Below are 17,436 nucleotides of genomic sequence, written 5' to 3'. Positions count from 1 at the left end.
GAAAGTTAATTAACTTTTTAATCTCTATCGGTTTCTGCAGCTTATTGGTAAAATTGTAGAATATTTGGTTATTTTTTCAAACATTTCAGCATCAAAGTTTTTCTGTTTTCTTGATTTTTGTTTTCAGACGTCTCTCAATTTTTAATGCTACTTAATGTAAATTTTTTTCTAAATTATATAATTAATATATAATTTAAAAAGAGCAATTTGTCATTTCTTAGGTGTTGTCTGAACCAGCAACGTTTTTCCTCTGGCCAAACAGAGGCATGAGTGACAAGGTAATCACGGTGGTGATCAAATATAATTTTTTTTCACAGACTATAATTACATAATTATATTAATATTTTAATAAATTAGATAAAATATTGATTCAATTAATATATCAAAATAATAAAAAAATCCCTTCTTCTAATAAATCTATTTTTTTTTATAAAATTCAATCCATGACTATGTCATTCATTACATTCATATTTCTAAATCAACGAATATATTTAAAAAATTACAATGAAATAGCATATTTGTAAATATTTGAATTAGGCGATGTAACTACTTTATATGCAAATTAATTTTTTTCTTTATATTTGTGAAAAATGAGCCTGATCAGATCCGTCCCAACAAATTTGGGCTAGAGGAGGACGGGTCTTGAGTCATTCCCAAAAAGGATAATTGCACTCCTCTCCCATGAAATTTAGTGTAATTACATGTAAATTTTTGTGATTTGAAAAATTACATCTAGCAGCCATGATGTTTGCTTCCTTTCTAATAAATAAATTCTCTATTAGTCCAAATTCACTGAATTTATTGATATCAATAAAAAAAAATTGAATAAAATTGATATTCACCCTGAATTGATTTAAAATTAACTTATTGCAGGTCAAATAATTTTTTTCGATCTCAAGTACTCTTATAACAATGAAGATATACCTCCTCACATGCATTAACGTATGAAGATGTATAAGGGTAATTTGATCATAAAATATTTATTTGACTTGCTATAAGTTAGTAATAAGTAAATCGGGGGTAAACATAGATTTTTTTCCTAATTTTTTTATTAATATCAGCAAATTCAGTGAATTTTGACTAATGAAAGGACTTATTTATTAGACATGAGCAAATCTCATAAATATTAGATATAATTTTTCAAAATATAAAAAATTTACGTGTAATTATACCAAATCTTAAAAAAAAAAGATGTAATTATCCCTTCCCAAAATTGGTGATATATAGGTTTCAGATCCACCACATCCCACTCTATAACACCCCACCCCCTAACCCTCGAATAAAGGCTGATTGGGTAGAGAGACAATAATATATATTGTGAGGTGTTTGTTGGAGAAATGAGATAAAAAGGAGGGGCGTAAGGTCTGAATGGGAATTGAGTTGTCTTATGACTGCTTCCTGCTCTCCAATTATGGCTCAAATCTCACGCTTATATCTTTCTTTATTATATATATATATATATATGCTATCATATCATATCATATCATGTCATTCACTCATGACATTAATGATATTACATACATGTAACCCCACATAACTGCCTTGCCCAAACTCCCAGGTTGTCCCCTCAACACACGCTAGAAAAAAAAAATAACAGCCCACTATAATTTTAACAGTTATGAATTAAAATTAAATAAATAAAAATTATTGACAATAGTTAAATAAAATAGATAAAAAAATATAATTTTTTTATCAAGAGAATGCTATTGTCATGACTAATAGGTATGGTAAAAATATTTATTATAATTTTTAGTCATGACAAATATTTTACTCATCCTTACAGATATCATGACCAACAACTGTATCATGGTCGTGGTCAATAACTATTTATTATGACTATTTTATTTTTTACCATAATAATTAATCATAATTAAATGTTACGTTTTTTTTATAAATATATGAAGATGTAATGAAGGAGGCAGTGAAGATGAATTTGGGGAATCACGTGTAGTAAAGTTCCTTTTACATCCATTTCAATGTCTTCTCAATCGCTACTGTAATGAATTCGTCAAACGATGAATAATAGTTACTTATAAGTGGCATTATTCATCATCATCATCATCATAATAATAATAATAATAATAATAATAATAATTATTATTATTATTATAATAAAGACGTTTCTTGGGTTTGTAGTACAACTAATGGGTTGCATAATTGGTCATGATGTGACCATTTATTTTTTCCTCCCCAATTTTAAGGCTATGTTGCTTTTTACAATTTTTGTACATTTGAAATGTTATTCAGTTACTTATAAAATTGTTATATATACACTGAATCCATATTGGAATTCTATAGTTATACCATATTGATAAAAAAATCTTCATTTAGAGTTCGTAGTCAAATACTTAAATTAGTAAAGATTCAATGAAATAAAATTAAGAATTTAGGTAAAAAAAGTGTAAGATTGGATGAGATAAATGGTACGTAATTCAAAGATGGAGTGCTCGAATGTAGCTCAAAATGGGAGAAAATCGAGTGATCTTGCTGGTGTGAGCTTGGTTACCGATTAACTTACCTAAAATTCTACTTATAGGAATAAGTTATGAGAGAATTATGGGTCTATTGGGGTATTGAGATATTCACGAAATACTTAGGAGGTCTATTTTTTTCTTTTTAAGAATGGTGCTTATCAAGCCATTGGAGTTATCCTCTAGGAGATATGCAACCGACGTGATCCTGTCAGGTCATAGTCGCTTGTATCTTCAATTAGTTGGATCCAGATGGCAACGACATCCTTGCTGGCGTCCTTTTAGGGTGATGTGGCTAGGACGTGTAGAAGACAGTTGACATGGATGGCATTGGGCCTACTGTTGCAGGACCTATTTTTGAGTGTTGTCCGTCAGTAGGGTGGTAGAATCCGAAACTGGTAGGCATATCATCCTTGTATCCTGTCAATTGTATTGGGGGGTCAACAGTGTTTTGGATTGTTGGATTGAGCAAATGGTGACCTGACTCCTTAGTTTGAATTTGGACCGAATTTTGTTTCATTTGATTTCTGTCCAACTCTGTATGAATAGTACATATGTAATCACATAACTCAATCACACTAATATACACATACTTTCGAAACCCTAATTTCAACTTTCGCAGCGTTAACTATTTCTTATGAGCTCTCTTATCTTTCTTACTGACATAAGTAGACCTACAATCGGCTTTTTTTTTTATGTCGTTCTCACGTACTTTATTTTTACGTAATCAAATCCGATAATATAGCTAAGCATTTTAAAGCTCACCCTACGCAGATCAGACCTGTTAATCACCCTCAATTCGAACTCCGAAGCCAAACATTTGAATTTTTAAAACTTTAACAACTGTTATCCTACCATACTTTAAATCTCCTACACATATATATAAAAAAAATTAGCACCTTGAGTGGTACAGTTATTTTTTAATTAATTGAACGACTCTCGTCTATACTCTTATAAAAGAGAATTCTATTATCACTAAAAAATTATATATATCTCGATTTACTTTCTTAATTCATTTCATTAATTGAATAAAATTTAACCACAATAGTAATTGCAATATTTTTAATAAATTTACTAAAATACCCCTCATACTTGCCCACACCTTATTATATTAAATTATAACTATTATTTAACAATACAATTTCGAATTCAGATTTACTACAAACTAAAATATCATATTTGGACAGTAAGCTGAAGACACAGAAAGACACGTTGTCACACGTGTCACTGAAAGGCTTCAATCAAACATTTCTTGCTTTTATTTATTTTTTTAAATATTTACACCCTTTAATTAATATATCAATATATTAAAAATATTTAATAAAAAATTATAATAATTCAACTAATATAATTATAAATACTTATATAAAACAAAATAAATATTTAATATTTCGTAAAAAAATTCAAACTCATGATTTCGAACGTATTTATAAAACTAAACCGTTGAAACGTCATTGATATGCATTTTGTATTTATTTATTACAGAAAAGTATTACCGTTATGGAATCAATTTCACACAAAGTGGTTTCCCACTTGGGTTGGTAAGTGTGCAGAGGCAGAGCTGCCCTTATATTCCATAATTAGGGGCGCCCAACTCATCACTTACCTTTCTCCACCCATAGCTTCTTTATTTATTTATTAAAGCCATGATTATATTTTAATATATTATTATATATTTAATAATATTCAAAATTATAAATAAAAAATAATAATAAATTATCCGACCCGACATAATAAAATAAATGTCCATATATTCGATCTGAATAAAATCTATATCTCATACTTATTTGCGGGTCACGTAAATTAGTTTTTATTAATATAATACAGATCAGAAAACCGCATTGAAAATATATTCACATTTATAGACAACATAAAATACTAGGACTTGACAAACCCTTCTTTAAAAGAGAATGAACTAAAATCGTAAATTTTTTAAAATATTTTATAAGATGTACGAGAGTTTGGACATCGAGCATCGTTTGGTATTTTTTTTTTTTAACTCAAAAAATAAGCTTATAAACTCGGAAAAAATATTAGGAGCTTTTAAAAGAAGTAAGGGATTTTTAATTTATTCTTAGAATCTTGACAAGCTTCTTTAATTTTGATCATATTAGTTGCAGAATTTGACGTTACAGCCTTATTCTATCCAAACAGTTCAAAAATTTATTTTTTAGAATAAGACAAACAATTTGGGGGTGTTTGCAGACAGTTTATTCTAAGCGTTTATCAACTTATTTATGAAAATGGGCTGAAAAATGCGTCGTTTTACAGCTTTTAAAACTGCTTAAATTAAGTCAATTTAAATCAAAAGCTATAAGCAACCCTTTTCGACTTCTTCAACCTATTAATAATATTGTGAATTTTTTGTTTGTTTTCCAAACACTCAAACTTAAACTATTCTTTTTTTTTTATACTTTTTAATTTTATTTTTAAATTTTTGCGACTTTTATTACTGCTTTACTTATAATTTTATCTACTTAATTTCACCATAAAAGTAAAAATTAATTCAATACATTTATTATATAATTAGTCATTTTTTTTTAACTGTACACCGATCATATTGTATTTATCGTATAATTAATTTAAAATTCAAGAAAATGGTATGTGTATTAGGATTTTGGGAGGGGAACAACCGGTCAAAAAAGGGTGATTAATGAGTTGAATAGTTGTTAATTAAAAAGGGGGAAAGGCGTTGGTTAGATAGAGATGAAGAGGGGATTAATTGGGGGCAAAGGGGACCCTCAAAATCTTGAAAGAGGGACATGTCATAAAAATAGGGGTTTCACGTGTGCTCTTTGTCAACATGAGTATGTCGGTCAACACTCCCATTACCCTAATCATCATTACTAAAATTCTCATATCTCCCCAACATAAAAGAAACCTTAAAAAGCTGGAAAACATTATACCAAATCATTTAAAATTAACACATAAAGTGAAAAGAAAATAAAAAAAAAAAAAAGACAAGGGTAAAACGGCACTTAAGGGCGCGTTTGGTTTGGTCTACCCCTACTATTCTTTGTCCAATTCTTATATATATATATATATATATATATATATACTAATTATTATTATACGCGATTCTTGTAAATATATAAAAAAAATCTGATATGAGAGGATAAGAAAAAAAAATTATAAAAAAAAAACTATAATTATAAAAATAAGATGGGAGAGGAAGATGAAGTACTGGGTAGTTAATCGAAAAAAAATAATTATAAAATTATTAAAAAAATATTAAAATTACTTGATCAAATTGTTTCAAGGGAAAAAATAAATGAAGGATAAATTTGAGTATTTTAAAAATGATGCAATAAATAATTTTCTTTTAATAATAGTATATATATATAAATACATATCCCATTAATAAATAATTTTGATGGTTTTGAGCTGAATTTATTTAAAAAAATTATTAACTCAAATATTTTATAGATTAATTTAAATTCTTGATGTTTTTTGGTATAAAATAATATGATGTTTTTATCATTAATTAAAAAATTAAAATTTTAAAAGTTACATAAAAATTCTTTATTTATCTTCAGAAATTTATAATTTTGTAGTACTTAATTTTTAATTTTGTAAGTTTTTTAAAAATATTTATTTTATATTTTAAAATTTTTATAAAATATCAAACGTAAATTTATAAGCTTACCAAAAATAAAATTTTAGAAAAAGGTCAAAATGGTATTTAAACAATTTTCATAGATTGGATAGAATCTCTATAAAGACTCTCCACACTCCTTTCAATCCAAAATCCTTTCTTGCTTTACCCCCCCATCCCCCACCCCCCCCGGAAATGGAGTTGGGCTTGAGCTTAGGAGACGCAACAAAACCCTTTGGATTCTTGAAAGAGAACAACACCCAGAAACAGCAGAACGCGGCCATCAGCAAGAAGAGTGGGTTGGATTTCTGCATAGCCTTGGGGCTGAGTTCGTCAACTGTTGGAGATGGAGACAGGGAAAAAACCCAGAGATCGCAAGAAGATGATGACGAAGACGACGACGACGATGATGATCAGAGTTCAGAAGGAGACGGCAGTGATGATACACAGGGGGAGACTCATCTTCAGCTGAATCTTCGCCCTCTTGCTCCTGTTCACCGCCGTGTTTCCCCCCGTCTTCTGTCCCTGCCTTGGTCTTCCGACAATGGTACTCCATAAATTTTTTTATCTGTTTTAAGGATGATTGACATGTTTTTCTTCAAGACATCAACACAGTTTTTTTTTTTTTAAAAATTTTCGTTTGCCTCTTTTGAAGGGAGTTCGGAAAATGGGTCGTCTGGGAACATGGGCCTGCCGGCGGCGAAGGGGTTTGACGTGAACAGGCTGCCGGCGGCGGCGGAGGAAGTGTCTTCGGCGAACAGCGTAGGGTCTCCCTTTCAGAGGGATTTCGGGATGTACAGAAGACCTGGAAATGGAAATTTGGGTGGTAGTAAGAGGGACTTTGAAGCCACAGGAAACGACGTCGTGGAGGCCGAAAGAGCGTCCTCTAGAGCCAGCGATGACGATGAAAATGGCCTCAACACCAGAAAAAAGCTCAGATTAACCAAAGAACAGTCTGCTTTTCTTGAAGAAAGCTTCAAAGAACACAACACTCCCAATCCCGTGAGTTCAAAATTTAAATATGTAAATTTAGCCAAAAAATTCAATCTTTGATTTCTTACATATTTCAAGAAACCACAGTTGAAACTAAATTTTGATGGGTTTTCTTTTCTTTTTTTTGGGGGATCTTTTTTGGTTGCAGAAACAAAAACTGGCTCTTGCAAAACAGCTTAATCTCAGACCTCGTCAGGTCGAAGTCTGGTTCCAGAACAGAAGGGCAAGGTGGGTGTGTGTTAGAGATGAGAGATATATACATACACAACTTTGTATCTATAGATTCACACCTGAAACCACACACTAACATGTGTAAGTGTGTTTATTCAGGACGAAGCTGAAGCAGACGGAGGTGGACTGTGAGTACTTGAAGCGGTGTTGCGAGACGCTGACGGAGGAGAACCGGCGCCTCCACAAGGAGTTGCAAGAACTGAGGGCTCTCAAGACTTCCAACCCGTTCTACATGCAGTCGCCGGCCACCACCCTCACCATGTGCCCCTCTTGCGAACGCGTCGCCACCACCACCACCACCACCACCGCACCTCCGCCTGTCTCCGCCGCGAGCGGCAAGATGGCTCCCATCCCGAAAGCCATTCCATTCCCTCTAACCAGACCAAGATTCTTCCCTTTCCCTCAGACCCCAACACATCCCAATCAGCCTGCGGCCTCGTAAATCAGTGTGGTGATGGACAGATTAGAATTTTCAGTATGTTGTGGTCCTGCAGATTTTGTGTAAATATAGGAAAATCATTTCTTTCTTTTTTGGATCTTTTGTGTTTGGTGTTGGAATGTGGGAGGAATTCTTCAGCTTGATGATGAGCATTTCCTTCTTTTTTTCTGGGCTCATCCCATGTTAAATTTTGGTGAAAATTACAGATGTAGAGGAAAATAGTTTGAGGAGAAAAAAAAAAAAAAATTCAAGTGCTTAGATTAGAAGTGGTCCTTCATTTTCTTGGATTATTATGAAATATGACGCATTTTAGATTATTTCATTATTATTATTATTATTGTTAAATGAATTATGATTTTGAATCCTACTCATTTTTCTTGGCTGTTTTTCCGTTGATTATTCCTTTATAAATAGAAAAAATCAAATTATTTTAGTAATTTTCGACTAGTTTTTCATAATTAGACGGGGGACAACATAACAATCATTTTCTAGAAATACTCCCAAGAAATGTAAAATTTTGATCATCTCCAACTGGTGGTTATTGAGAAATGTCCAATTTGAAGCTAATAGTTGCGAAATTAATATATTTATTTTGTGATTGGTTTAATTCAGATCTGATTAGAATTTTTCGAACTATTTTTTTCTCAGAATGTATTTTTATTTTATGTAACATACATCCACAACTTGCATAATGCTATTTTATTTCGAGGGAGACTTCATAAATATATTTTATTTAGAGGATACTTTATAAATATGACGTGTGTATATTAAATAAAATAGAAGTTGCAAAATGATTTGGGATGAAAATTTATTTTTCTTTCTTCTTCTTCCGGGATAAATAAAGAGATGGAGAAACAACGTGCATAACAATTGTTTTTAAGGATGATTACACTCTCTTTTCTTGAATTTGGTATTATTTACATAGACCTTATACGATTTGAAAAATCACATTTGATATCCCTGATGTTTGTTTTCGTCTAACAAATAAGTCCATCCATCAGTTAAAATCAACCGAATATGCTAATATTAATAAAAAAAATGAGATAAAAAATCTATATTTACCTTCAATTGACTTATTACTAATTTACTGTGGCTCAAATAAATATTTTTATGATGAAATTACCCCTACACATCTTCAAACGTAAATGCATGTAAGGAGGTACATTTTCACTGTTATAAGGGTAGTTTAGTAGAAAAAAAATTATTTGACCTATAATAAATCAGTAATAAGTGATCAATTACAAGACAAATACGATACACTTATTTTCTAATGAATTCAACCGGACCAAACTTGATCCGAACAAAAATTTACCCAAAATTAAAAGTGCAACACATTGATGAAATTGGAAGGGATAACCACACAATCATAGGATGCCCATCTTAATGATAGCAGAATTAATGGAAATTAAATGAAGGTGAGTAGGCATGAAAGGTGGAAGGCATATTGATACCAAAAAGGAGGTGGTGTAAGTCATTGGTTTTGAATGAGAGAAATAAAGGGAGGGGTTTGATCAAAACGAAGCAAGGGTTGACTTAGACTCTAGAGAAGGCGTGGGGGGAAGGGCATATGGGGACAAGGATGCCATATTTATGAATGTGTCTGCTAAAGTGGGGTACCCTTTTATCACCACCAATTATTACTACACACCACCCAAGTACATTCCTCATTATTCTTTTTTATTTCTACACCCCGCCTCCCACGTGACTTCCCCCTCCTCTTTCCCTCTTTTGCCCCTTTTTTCTTTTTTGTCATTGCATTATTATTATTTTTAGGAAATATTATACTCTTTTTCTTTAATATTTAGTGCAATTATATGTAAATTTTTCTAATTTGAAAAATTACACTTAACACTCTTGAAGTCTGCTTCAGTTTAACAAAAATTTTCTTTCATTAGTCAAAATTCAGTGACTTTGTTGATATTAATAAAAGGACTGGACGAAAATCGATATTTACCACCGATTAATTTATTATTAACTTAATGCAGGTCAAACAATTCTTTTTTCAACTAAACTACTCTTATAATGGTGAAGATATACTTTCTCACATTCATTAACACATGAAGACGTATGAGGGTAATTTGATTACAAAGATATATTTAATCTGTAATAAATTAGTAATAATTCAATCGAGAATAAATATAAATTTATTTTAATTTTTTATTAATATCAATAAATTTGATTAATTTAATTTATTAGAGGAGAATGTTAGATGTAATTTCTCAAATCACAAGGAGTTTATATGTATTACACCAAGCCTTAGGGGAGGAGAGTATAATTATCCCTTATTTTTATTTTTTTTTATCTATATATATAAATTTAAAGAAAAGGTTACTAGAGTGTATCATTTGTGGGGTTTATACTATTACGAGTTTTTTTTTTTTCTTTTTTTAATAAGTGCAATCCGAACTGAGGATGGGTTTTTGGGGTTAGCTCACTCTTGTAGGATCCTGATCCTTTGTCCCGGCCATTATAGCATGTGTGTTGCACGGGGCATAAGGGGCATGATGGCTTGACATCATCCTCACCTTCCTCCGGCTTATCACTAACAGTCTGTAGCAGGACAAGCAGTGGAAGAAATGCACTGATAACGCTAACGACCAGCATATCATAAGGGAAAAAAGTGGACTTTTCTCCTGAAAAATCAATTATACTTACACTAGGTTAAAGATTATGTTAACAAAATAGTCGAACTTATTAAATTTATATGTCAAGTATGTAACATCAATATGGCTATGTCAAAAAGCACTTGGATAAAAGAACTATTACATTATTTTTACATATACACCCACCACACACTCGCACTCCCAAGTTTGAGCTCAACACCTAGAAAATTTTAAGTCCAAACTGTTAAACTATTCCCTAAAAACAAATGAACTATTTCATCTGTTAGTGGATGGTGTTGATGCTGTGTTTTAATAAGTGAATCTATAGCTTGATCGACTTTTTTTTTGTATTAAAAAACAGTGTGAACATAATGAAATTCAATCAGTGTCGTTTAACACTCCTATGATAGGTGGAGCATTGTTAGATGAGGCGTCACCTACTATTAATTTAGTTAGTGTTTTGCAATATCTAGAAAAGTGATTTTTTTTTAAATATTTGTGAAAAATAGTGTGATTATGAAATAGTCGAAAGAGAAACAGTAACTCCTGTTCAAAAAAAAAAAAAAGAAATAATATCTCCGAAATATCATAAATTTTTATCTGTCTTTTCGTGTAATAAACAATTCCTTCCGTCTCTTATATATAATAATCTATTAATTCATTAATTATTTAAATGTAATAAAATAAAACGTATAAATGTGTATTAATGGTCTTTCATGAGTACTAACCTATGTTTTAAAACACTCTCTCTTGAATGACCGTTTGTAAAGAATGTGCCTTATCAAAACATTGTCAAAGGGATAAAAGCCTTTGACTAAGGAAAAAGAGTACATCATTCTTTAAAATACTTCATAATTCAAAACTTACTTTGTAAATAACCTTTTGGATCCATATTGAAATCTTCAAGATTCAAAACACATTATATTGCCTCGTTAAAACCTTGCAGATCCTTTGGGATCCATATTGAATTCTTGGAGCTGGTGTGTATAAAAGAAATTTGATGAAATATGATTCGTCATATCTCTTTTAATATAACTTCCTCGTATTTGAGTGATGCAAGCAACATTGTCTTTTACGGTTGGATCATCTTCAATTAGTAATCCATATTTTTCTTTTGTATGTTTAATAACTAATCTTAACCAAATACATTCTCTACTTGTTTGGTGAATTGCAATCTTTTCTTAATGATTTGAATATTAACTTCCAATGTCCGTTTAATTGATTTTCATGAGATCGCGTCACCTTCATATGTAAACAGATGACCAGCTTGTGATCTTCTTTTATGTGGTTTAGAGAGATATCCTGCCGCTGCATGCTCAATTAACTGAGAATTTGATCCATATGGGCGGCAATCCCATAGCAATTGTTACACAGAGATAACGAAGAATATGCTTGATCCCATCTAATTTCTCCAAGTAGGACAAAAACTATAAATTGTTATTAAAAATTAAGTAAAAAAGATGTATCACGTCGTGTACAAGTTTGCAAGATATGTAAGTGCTCCTATAGCACTTAGATACGATACTTCAAGATCAAGAATATTTTCATCTTTTTCAGGAGGATGAAATGGATCATTTTTCATATCAAGTAACTGAAAAACCATAGGAGAACTCAAAGTATGAGCATAATCCATGTGAAATATGCTTTAGGACTTTCTGCGTATGAGTGGGTGGTTGGTGAACAAAAATACCTTGTCACATGTGTTCAATTTGTAATCCAAGACAAAATTGATTTTTACGAGGTTTTTCATTTCAAATTGTTCTTTAAAACCACTTGCAGTTTTGGTGAACTCCGCTAGAGTCCCAATAAGAATTAAATCATCAACATATGTTGCAAGGGTAAATTGAAATCTACCTACCTATGTTATAAAAAACAGGCAAACAACCCCCTTATAAAAAATAAAATAGCATTTTATCCCCCCTATGTTTTTCAAAATGTAGCAATTTACCTCCCTATGTTTTTAAAATTAAAGCAATTTACCTTTTTAGGCAGGGAGGTAAATTGCTTTATTTTTTAAAGTACATGGGGGTAAATTGTTATTTATTTTACATAAGGGGGTAATTTGCTCATTTTTAATATCACATGAAGGTGAATTGCATCAAACCCTATGTTGCAACTATAGCATTGTAGCTGATGATTTCTTAATTAACATACATGGTCAAATCTCATTATTTTCATATCCTTCTGGAAGGAGATATTCACTCAGATGATTATACCTCATGCAACCAAATTCTTAGCCTATACATTTAACTTAACAGAACAAACACTTTTGGATTTTCTTTTTACTTCTAGGATTATTATAATATGCTAAAGACAACTTGAGACCCTCTTGTACTTTCATATAAACATCCTTGTCTAGTGATCCGTACAAATATGCAATAACTCCATTGATTAACCACATTTCTAGTCTTTGTACAACCACTAAACTAACCAAGAATCTAAAAGTAATTATATCCATAACGGAAGCATACGTCTCCCTGTATCAATTCTAGGTTTTTGCACGAAATCTTGTGCAACCAATCATGATTTATATATCATAATTTTACTCTTTTTATTTTTCATGTAACAAATACCCACTTATATCCAACAGACATAACATCTTTAATGTTTGGACTACATGTCCAAATACTTCATGTCTTGCAAGCTAGTCCAGCTACGCTGGAATTGCTTCTTCCCACATTGGTCAATCATTTTCCCTGTCGGCATGTCCAATATTTCTCCTAATTGTGAATGATATATTCAAATCTCATTATTTCATGTACTTGGTTCTCTTCAGGACAAGAAGTTCCTCTTCGAGAGGACCATGTTCCGTTTCAAGAGGATTCTTATCAGGAGTAAATTTGGACAACATGGTCTGACTCTTCAGGAGCTTCATCTGGTTCTTCAGCAACTTTAATTTGCATTTATTTCTTTCATGGAGTCCCATCTTTTGCACCGACTAGCCCGCCAAGAATTGATTAGCTGCTAGATTAGTTTTCTTGTCCTCCTGGCACTTCAATCCTTGTAGGTGCATTCACAGATAAGCTATAAGATTTTGTAAAATTATGATTTGGTGAAAGCATCCGGTAATTCATATGCAATATTTTAGAAATAACTGATCTTTAGAACTACAAGTTCACATTTTTTAGTGCAATGATAAATGTGATAACTTTATCTCATGCTATGTAATTTCTTATTGTGCTTCACGCATAGAGTTCTTTCCATAGTGGAGGAAAAACAGACTCATCAAATTGACAATCTTCAGAACATGTTGTGAAAAGGTCACATGCCACTGTTAAAGATATCTAATAATTGATGGAGAGTCAAGTCCAAAAATAGATACCTAACCTACATTATGGGCATATTTCTTTTTTTTTTTGATAAAATTGCATAAAATCTCCATGTGTTTTAAAACCTCAGCAAAAAATTGTCCTCTGATTTGAAAATAGGCAAACACCCCCCCTTGTGTTTTAATAAATTTATCCCACTCTTCCTTTTTTTGACCAAGGTATAACGGCGTTAAATTTTGCCATCGCTTAATCATTATACCCTTACATGGACTACTGCTTATATTATTATAAATAACTAGAAATTATAAAAAATTAAATTATTATATATATAATTTTTTTTAAAAAAGAGGAAAATCCTACTCCCACCCCCCCACCCCACCCCTGTTGCGTTCCCCCTCCCCCTCGCCACCCTAACCCCTGTCGTCTACCCCCATGCCCCGATCTAGCGATATCATCGTTGCCCAGATCAAACCCAATCGCCCCCAAAAAGAAAAGGAGGGCGACGAACCCCAAATTTCGGGACGTCGTTGTTGCACAAATCTAATCTGGGCGACATCACAGAGAAAAGAGGGCAACGCCTCCTGTGCTGGGGCTGCCTGAATATGAATGTAAAATTAGATAAAAATCATTAAGAGCAACTACGAAACCAAACAATCAATGAAGCTTATCATAAGCGACTTGGAGCGAGCGAATCACCTGAGTTATGAGAAGCATCGCAACTGAGCCAACTCCGTCAAACCACACCCTATTCCTATTTCTCTAGAGTGCCCAATAGAGAGTCAGAAAATAAGCGAATTCCGCCCTATCCAACTCCATGAAAAACATGCGGTATCCACTCCTCCATGGCAAGGCCGCCTCGAGCCATTTTCCAAGTAGGAAGTTGAGACACAACCCACACCATACAAGCGAAGGAACACCCACCAAAGATGTGCACCAACCTTCCTCCTCGAGCCCGCACAACACACACACACCCTATCCAATGAATCCCCCTTATGCCTAAAATTTGCATGAGTTGGGAGTCCACTTTGCAACACTTACAAGCAAATCACATGTGCTTGGGCATTACCTTTGTTTTCCAAATAAAATCCCATGCACTTGAGGAATAGGTGCTCCCTACTACACCTCTCTCTGAAGACCTGGTTCTCTTAGGTAGCTCCTTGGCATGATGATAGACACCCTTAGCTATGAAGCACCGTGCGGTTCGTGGTGCCATCCCACCCTATCTGCTTCTCCAACCCCAGTATTTAATAGATCCATCATGCATTGCACTCGTCAAACTCCTCCCGAACAAGAACAACTTTCCAGGACTTATCTGAGACAAGAAGCACGCATACTGTAGCATTTGGAGGTAGTGACCAAGGCGAGAAGACTGACCTGAATCCAAGGGTCGTGCATGATATGAACTCAATCTCCTTACCTTATCCTCCATCCCAGCCCCACTTTCAGTAGAGAACTCACCAAGAGCAGTGGTCACTATGTGAAGGACGGCTGACCACCACCCTCCGTCGAGCTGAATGAGGCCTCGGGAAATACTTGTGCCTCAACATGCGGTGCAATAAACTATTTCTTTTTGTCTCAAGCCACCAAGCCTGCTTGTATAGCATAGCCATATTAAACTCCTTCAGACTCCTAAAGCTTAGGCTCTGTTCATCATTTCTTTTGCACAAGCTTCTCCACGCTACCGAATGAATCTTCCTTTCACTAGCCTAGTGCAAAAAGAAATTTGCTGTCGTGCTTTCAACTTCAGATAGGATGCTACCTAGAATTTTGAAAAAACTCTTAATGTAGGAAAGGATATCTTGAATCACTGCATTAATCAGCACCCCTCGTTCGGTTTGGGACAACTTCTTGATTTCCACCTCTGAAGTTTCTGCCAAACCCTATGCTTGATCCCTTCGAAAACCTCACGTTTTGATATCTTGATAATGGATGGTAACACCAAATATTTCTCATGTTTTGGGACCACCCCTACCCTAAGATTCGACCAAGCTCCTCACAAACCGAAGGGAGAGTGTTCTTACTAAACACCATAGCTAACTTCTGCAGGTTGATATTCAAACCCGACACTAATTCATACATAAAAAACACAGCATTAATGCATTCTATAGCGTCTCTGGATGCTTGGCAGAAAATCAGGGTGTCATTTGAAAACTACAAGTGAGAGATCTACGGATCGTACTGACTGACGGCTCCTTTGATACACCCCTCCCGTTCCTTTTGTTGCAGCATGAGGTTGAAAACCTCTACACAACACAAAAGTAGCTAAGGGAAGAGGGGGTCCCTTTGAAGGATCCCCCTCTCTGGCTTTAAAGAACCAATGGGACCCCATTCAACATAAAAGAGTACGAAACACTAATAACCAAAGCATAATTAGCTTAACCAAACGTACATTAAACCCTAATCTAAGCAACACTCTTTTAAAGGAAAATTCATTCTATGCTATCATATGCTTTACTGATGTCTAGCTTTAGAAAAATATAGCCGGAGATACCACAATATTTGTGAGCTATATAATGGTTAAGTTCATATGAAATGAGCACGTCATCAATGATCAATTGGCTGAGAATAAAAGCTTATTGAGACTCATATATGATGCTACCGAGAAACAGTTTAATACAGTTAGCTCTAACCTTAAATGCAATTTTGTACACTACGTTACACAGACTAATGGGATCGGAGACCATCTCTGAGTGGGAACATTTGGGGAGCAACACTATGTGAATAGAATTAAATTTAGGTTCAAGCACTCCATCATTAAAAAATAAAAAAACACACGAAGTAGTATCATTAGCCACCAAACTCCAAAACTTTTGGAAAAAGTCAAAAGACATACTGTCAAGGATCGGAGGTTTAAGGGGGTGCATCTGAAAGAGAGCTCATTTTACCTCCTCATAGAGAAAGGTAGATTGAGCTCCTCATTCATGGTCAATTACCACCGACTGCATGCATGTCAGGGCCTCATTTATTACACAAGAGTCAGGTTGCGTAGACTTGAAAAAGGTGATCAAAATACACTAACACAACCTTTTGGACCTCATCTTTCCTCGCCTGAGGGATACCTTGCTCATCCTTAAGTTTTAAAATCTCCTTCCGATAAAACTTCTTAGTCGTTTGAGCATAGAAGAGCCCATTGTTTCTGTCTACTCCTTGAACCAAAGTGCTTTACCCCTTTGTTCCCATAACATCTCTTCCCACCCCAATAATTCCTCCACTTCATCACATAGGAACTTTAACCTCCTTTTTCGATCCCCCATCAGCATTCTTTCCCTCAATTTTCACATCTCCTCATTCAGTTCCTTATTGAACCTAGTAACATTCCCAAAGCAGGTCTGGCTCCATACCTTTAAGTTCTACTTGCAGCTTCAAATCCATCTCCTTAGTGGCGTATTCAACTCAAACCTCAGACCGCACTCCAACCTTGCTCAACCACTTTAGCAAACTCTTTCGACCTCAACCAAACTGCCTTAAAGCATAACCTCAATTTATTGTGGTTAGGTTCACTGTCTCGATAGGGCTCCATATTCAAAAGGAGCAATGCATGATTTGAACACGCATTTGAGGTGTGAGATGCCCTTGCTGAAGAGAATTTCATGGCCTATTTACTATCACCAGCAGCATGGTCCAAAAGCTTTTTCACGGTGGTAAGATCCTTTTTATTATTACACCATATAAACATATCCCCCATGAAACCCCAAGTCATTCAGTTCATAGTCTTCCAAGCACCTGTTGCGCATGAGAGTGAGGCCCTTGCTTTTTGTGCTGGTGTAGAATCTAATTTAAATCCTTCATCACAACTATGAAGATACCGCAACAAATCCAAAGATTTTTTGCATTT

The 17,436-nt window shown here is 33.7% G+C and overlaps 1 protein-coding gene across 1 annotated transcript; it reads left to right on the top strand.

Annotated features, from left to right (window-relative positions):
- The first annotated feature begins 6,226 nt into the window (after positions 1-6,226).
- LOC105173376 (homeobox-leucine zipper protein HAT14) lies at positions 6,227-8,046 on the top strand. The gene is made up of 4 exons (XM_011095088.3): positions 6,227-6,613; positions 6,722-7,068; positions 7,208-7,287; positions 7,390-8,046. The coding sequence occupies exons 1-4, from the start codon at positions 6,262-6,264 to the stop codon at positions 7,730-7,732; spliced, it is 1,122 nt and encodes a 373-aa protein (XP_011093390.1). The 5' UTR covers positions 6,227-6,261; the 3' UTR covers positions 7,733-8,046.
- The last annotated feature ends 9,390 nt before the right edge of the window (positions 8,047-17,436 follow it).

The sequence above is a fragment of the Sesamum indicum genome, linkage group LG11 (genome assembly GCF_026168435.1).
Source record: "Sesamum indicum cultivar Baizhima isolate 11 linkage group LG11, ASM2616843v1, whole genome shotgun sequence".
Classification (NCBI taxonomy): Eukaryota; Viridiplantae; Streptophyta; class Magnoliopsida; order Lamiales; family Pedaliaceae; genus Sesamum; species Sesamum indicum.
The sequence above is the reverse complement of the archived record's forward strand: the minus strand, read 5'-3'. Positions and strand labels throughout refer to the sequence as shown.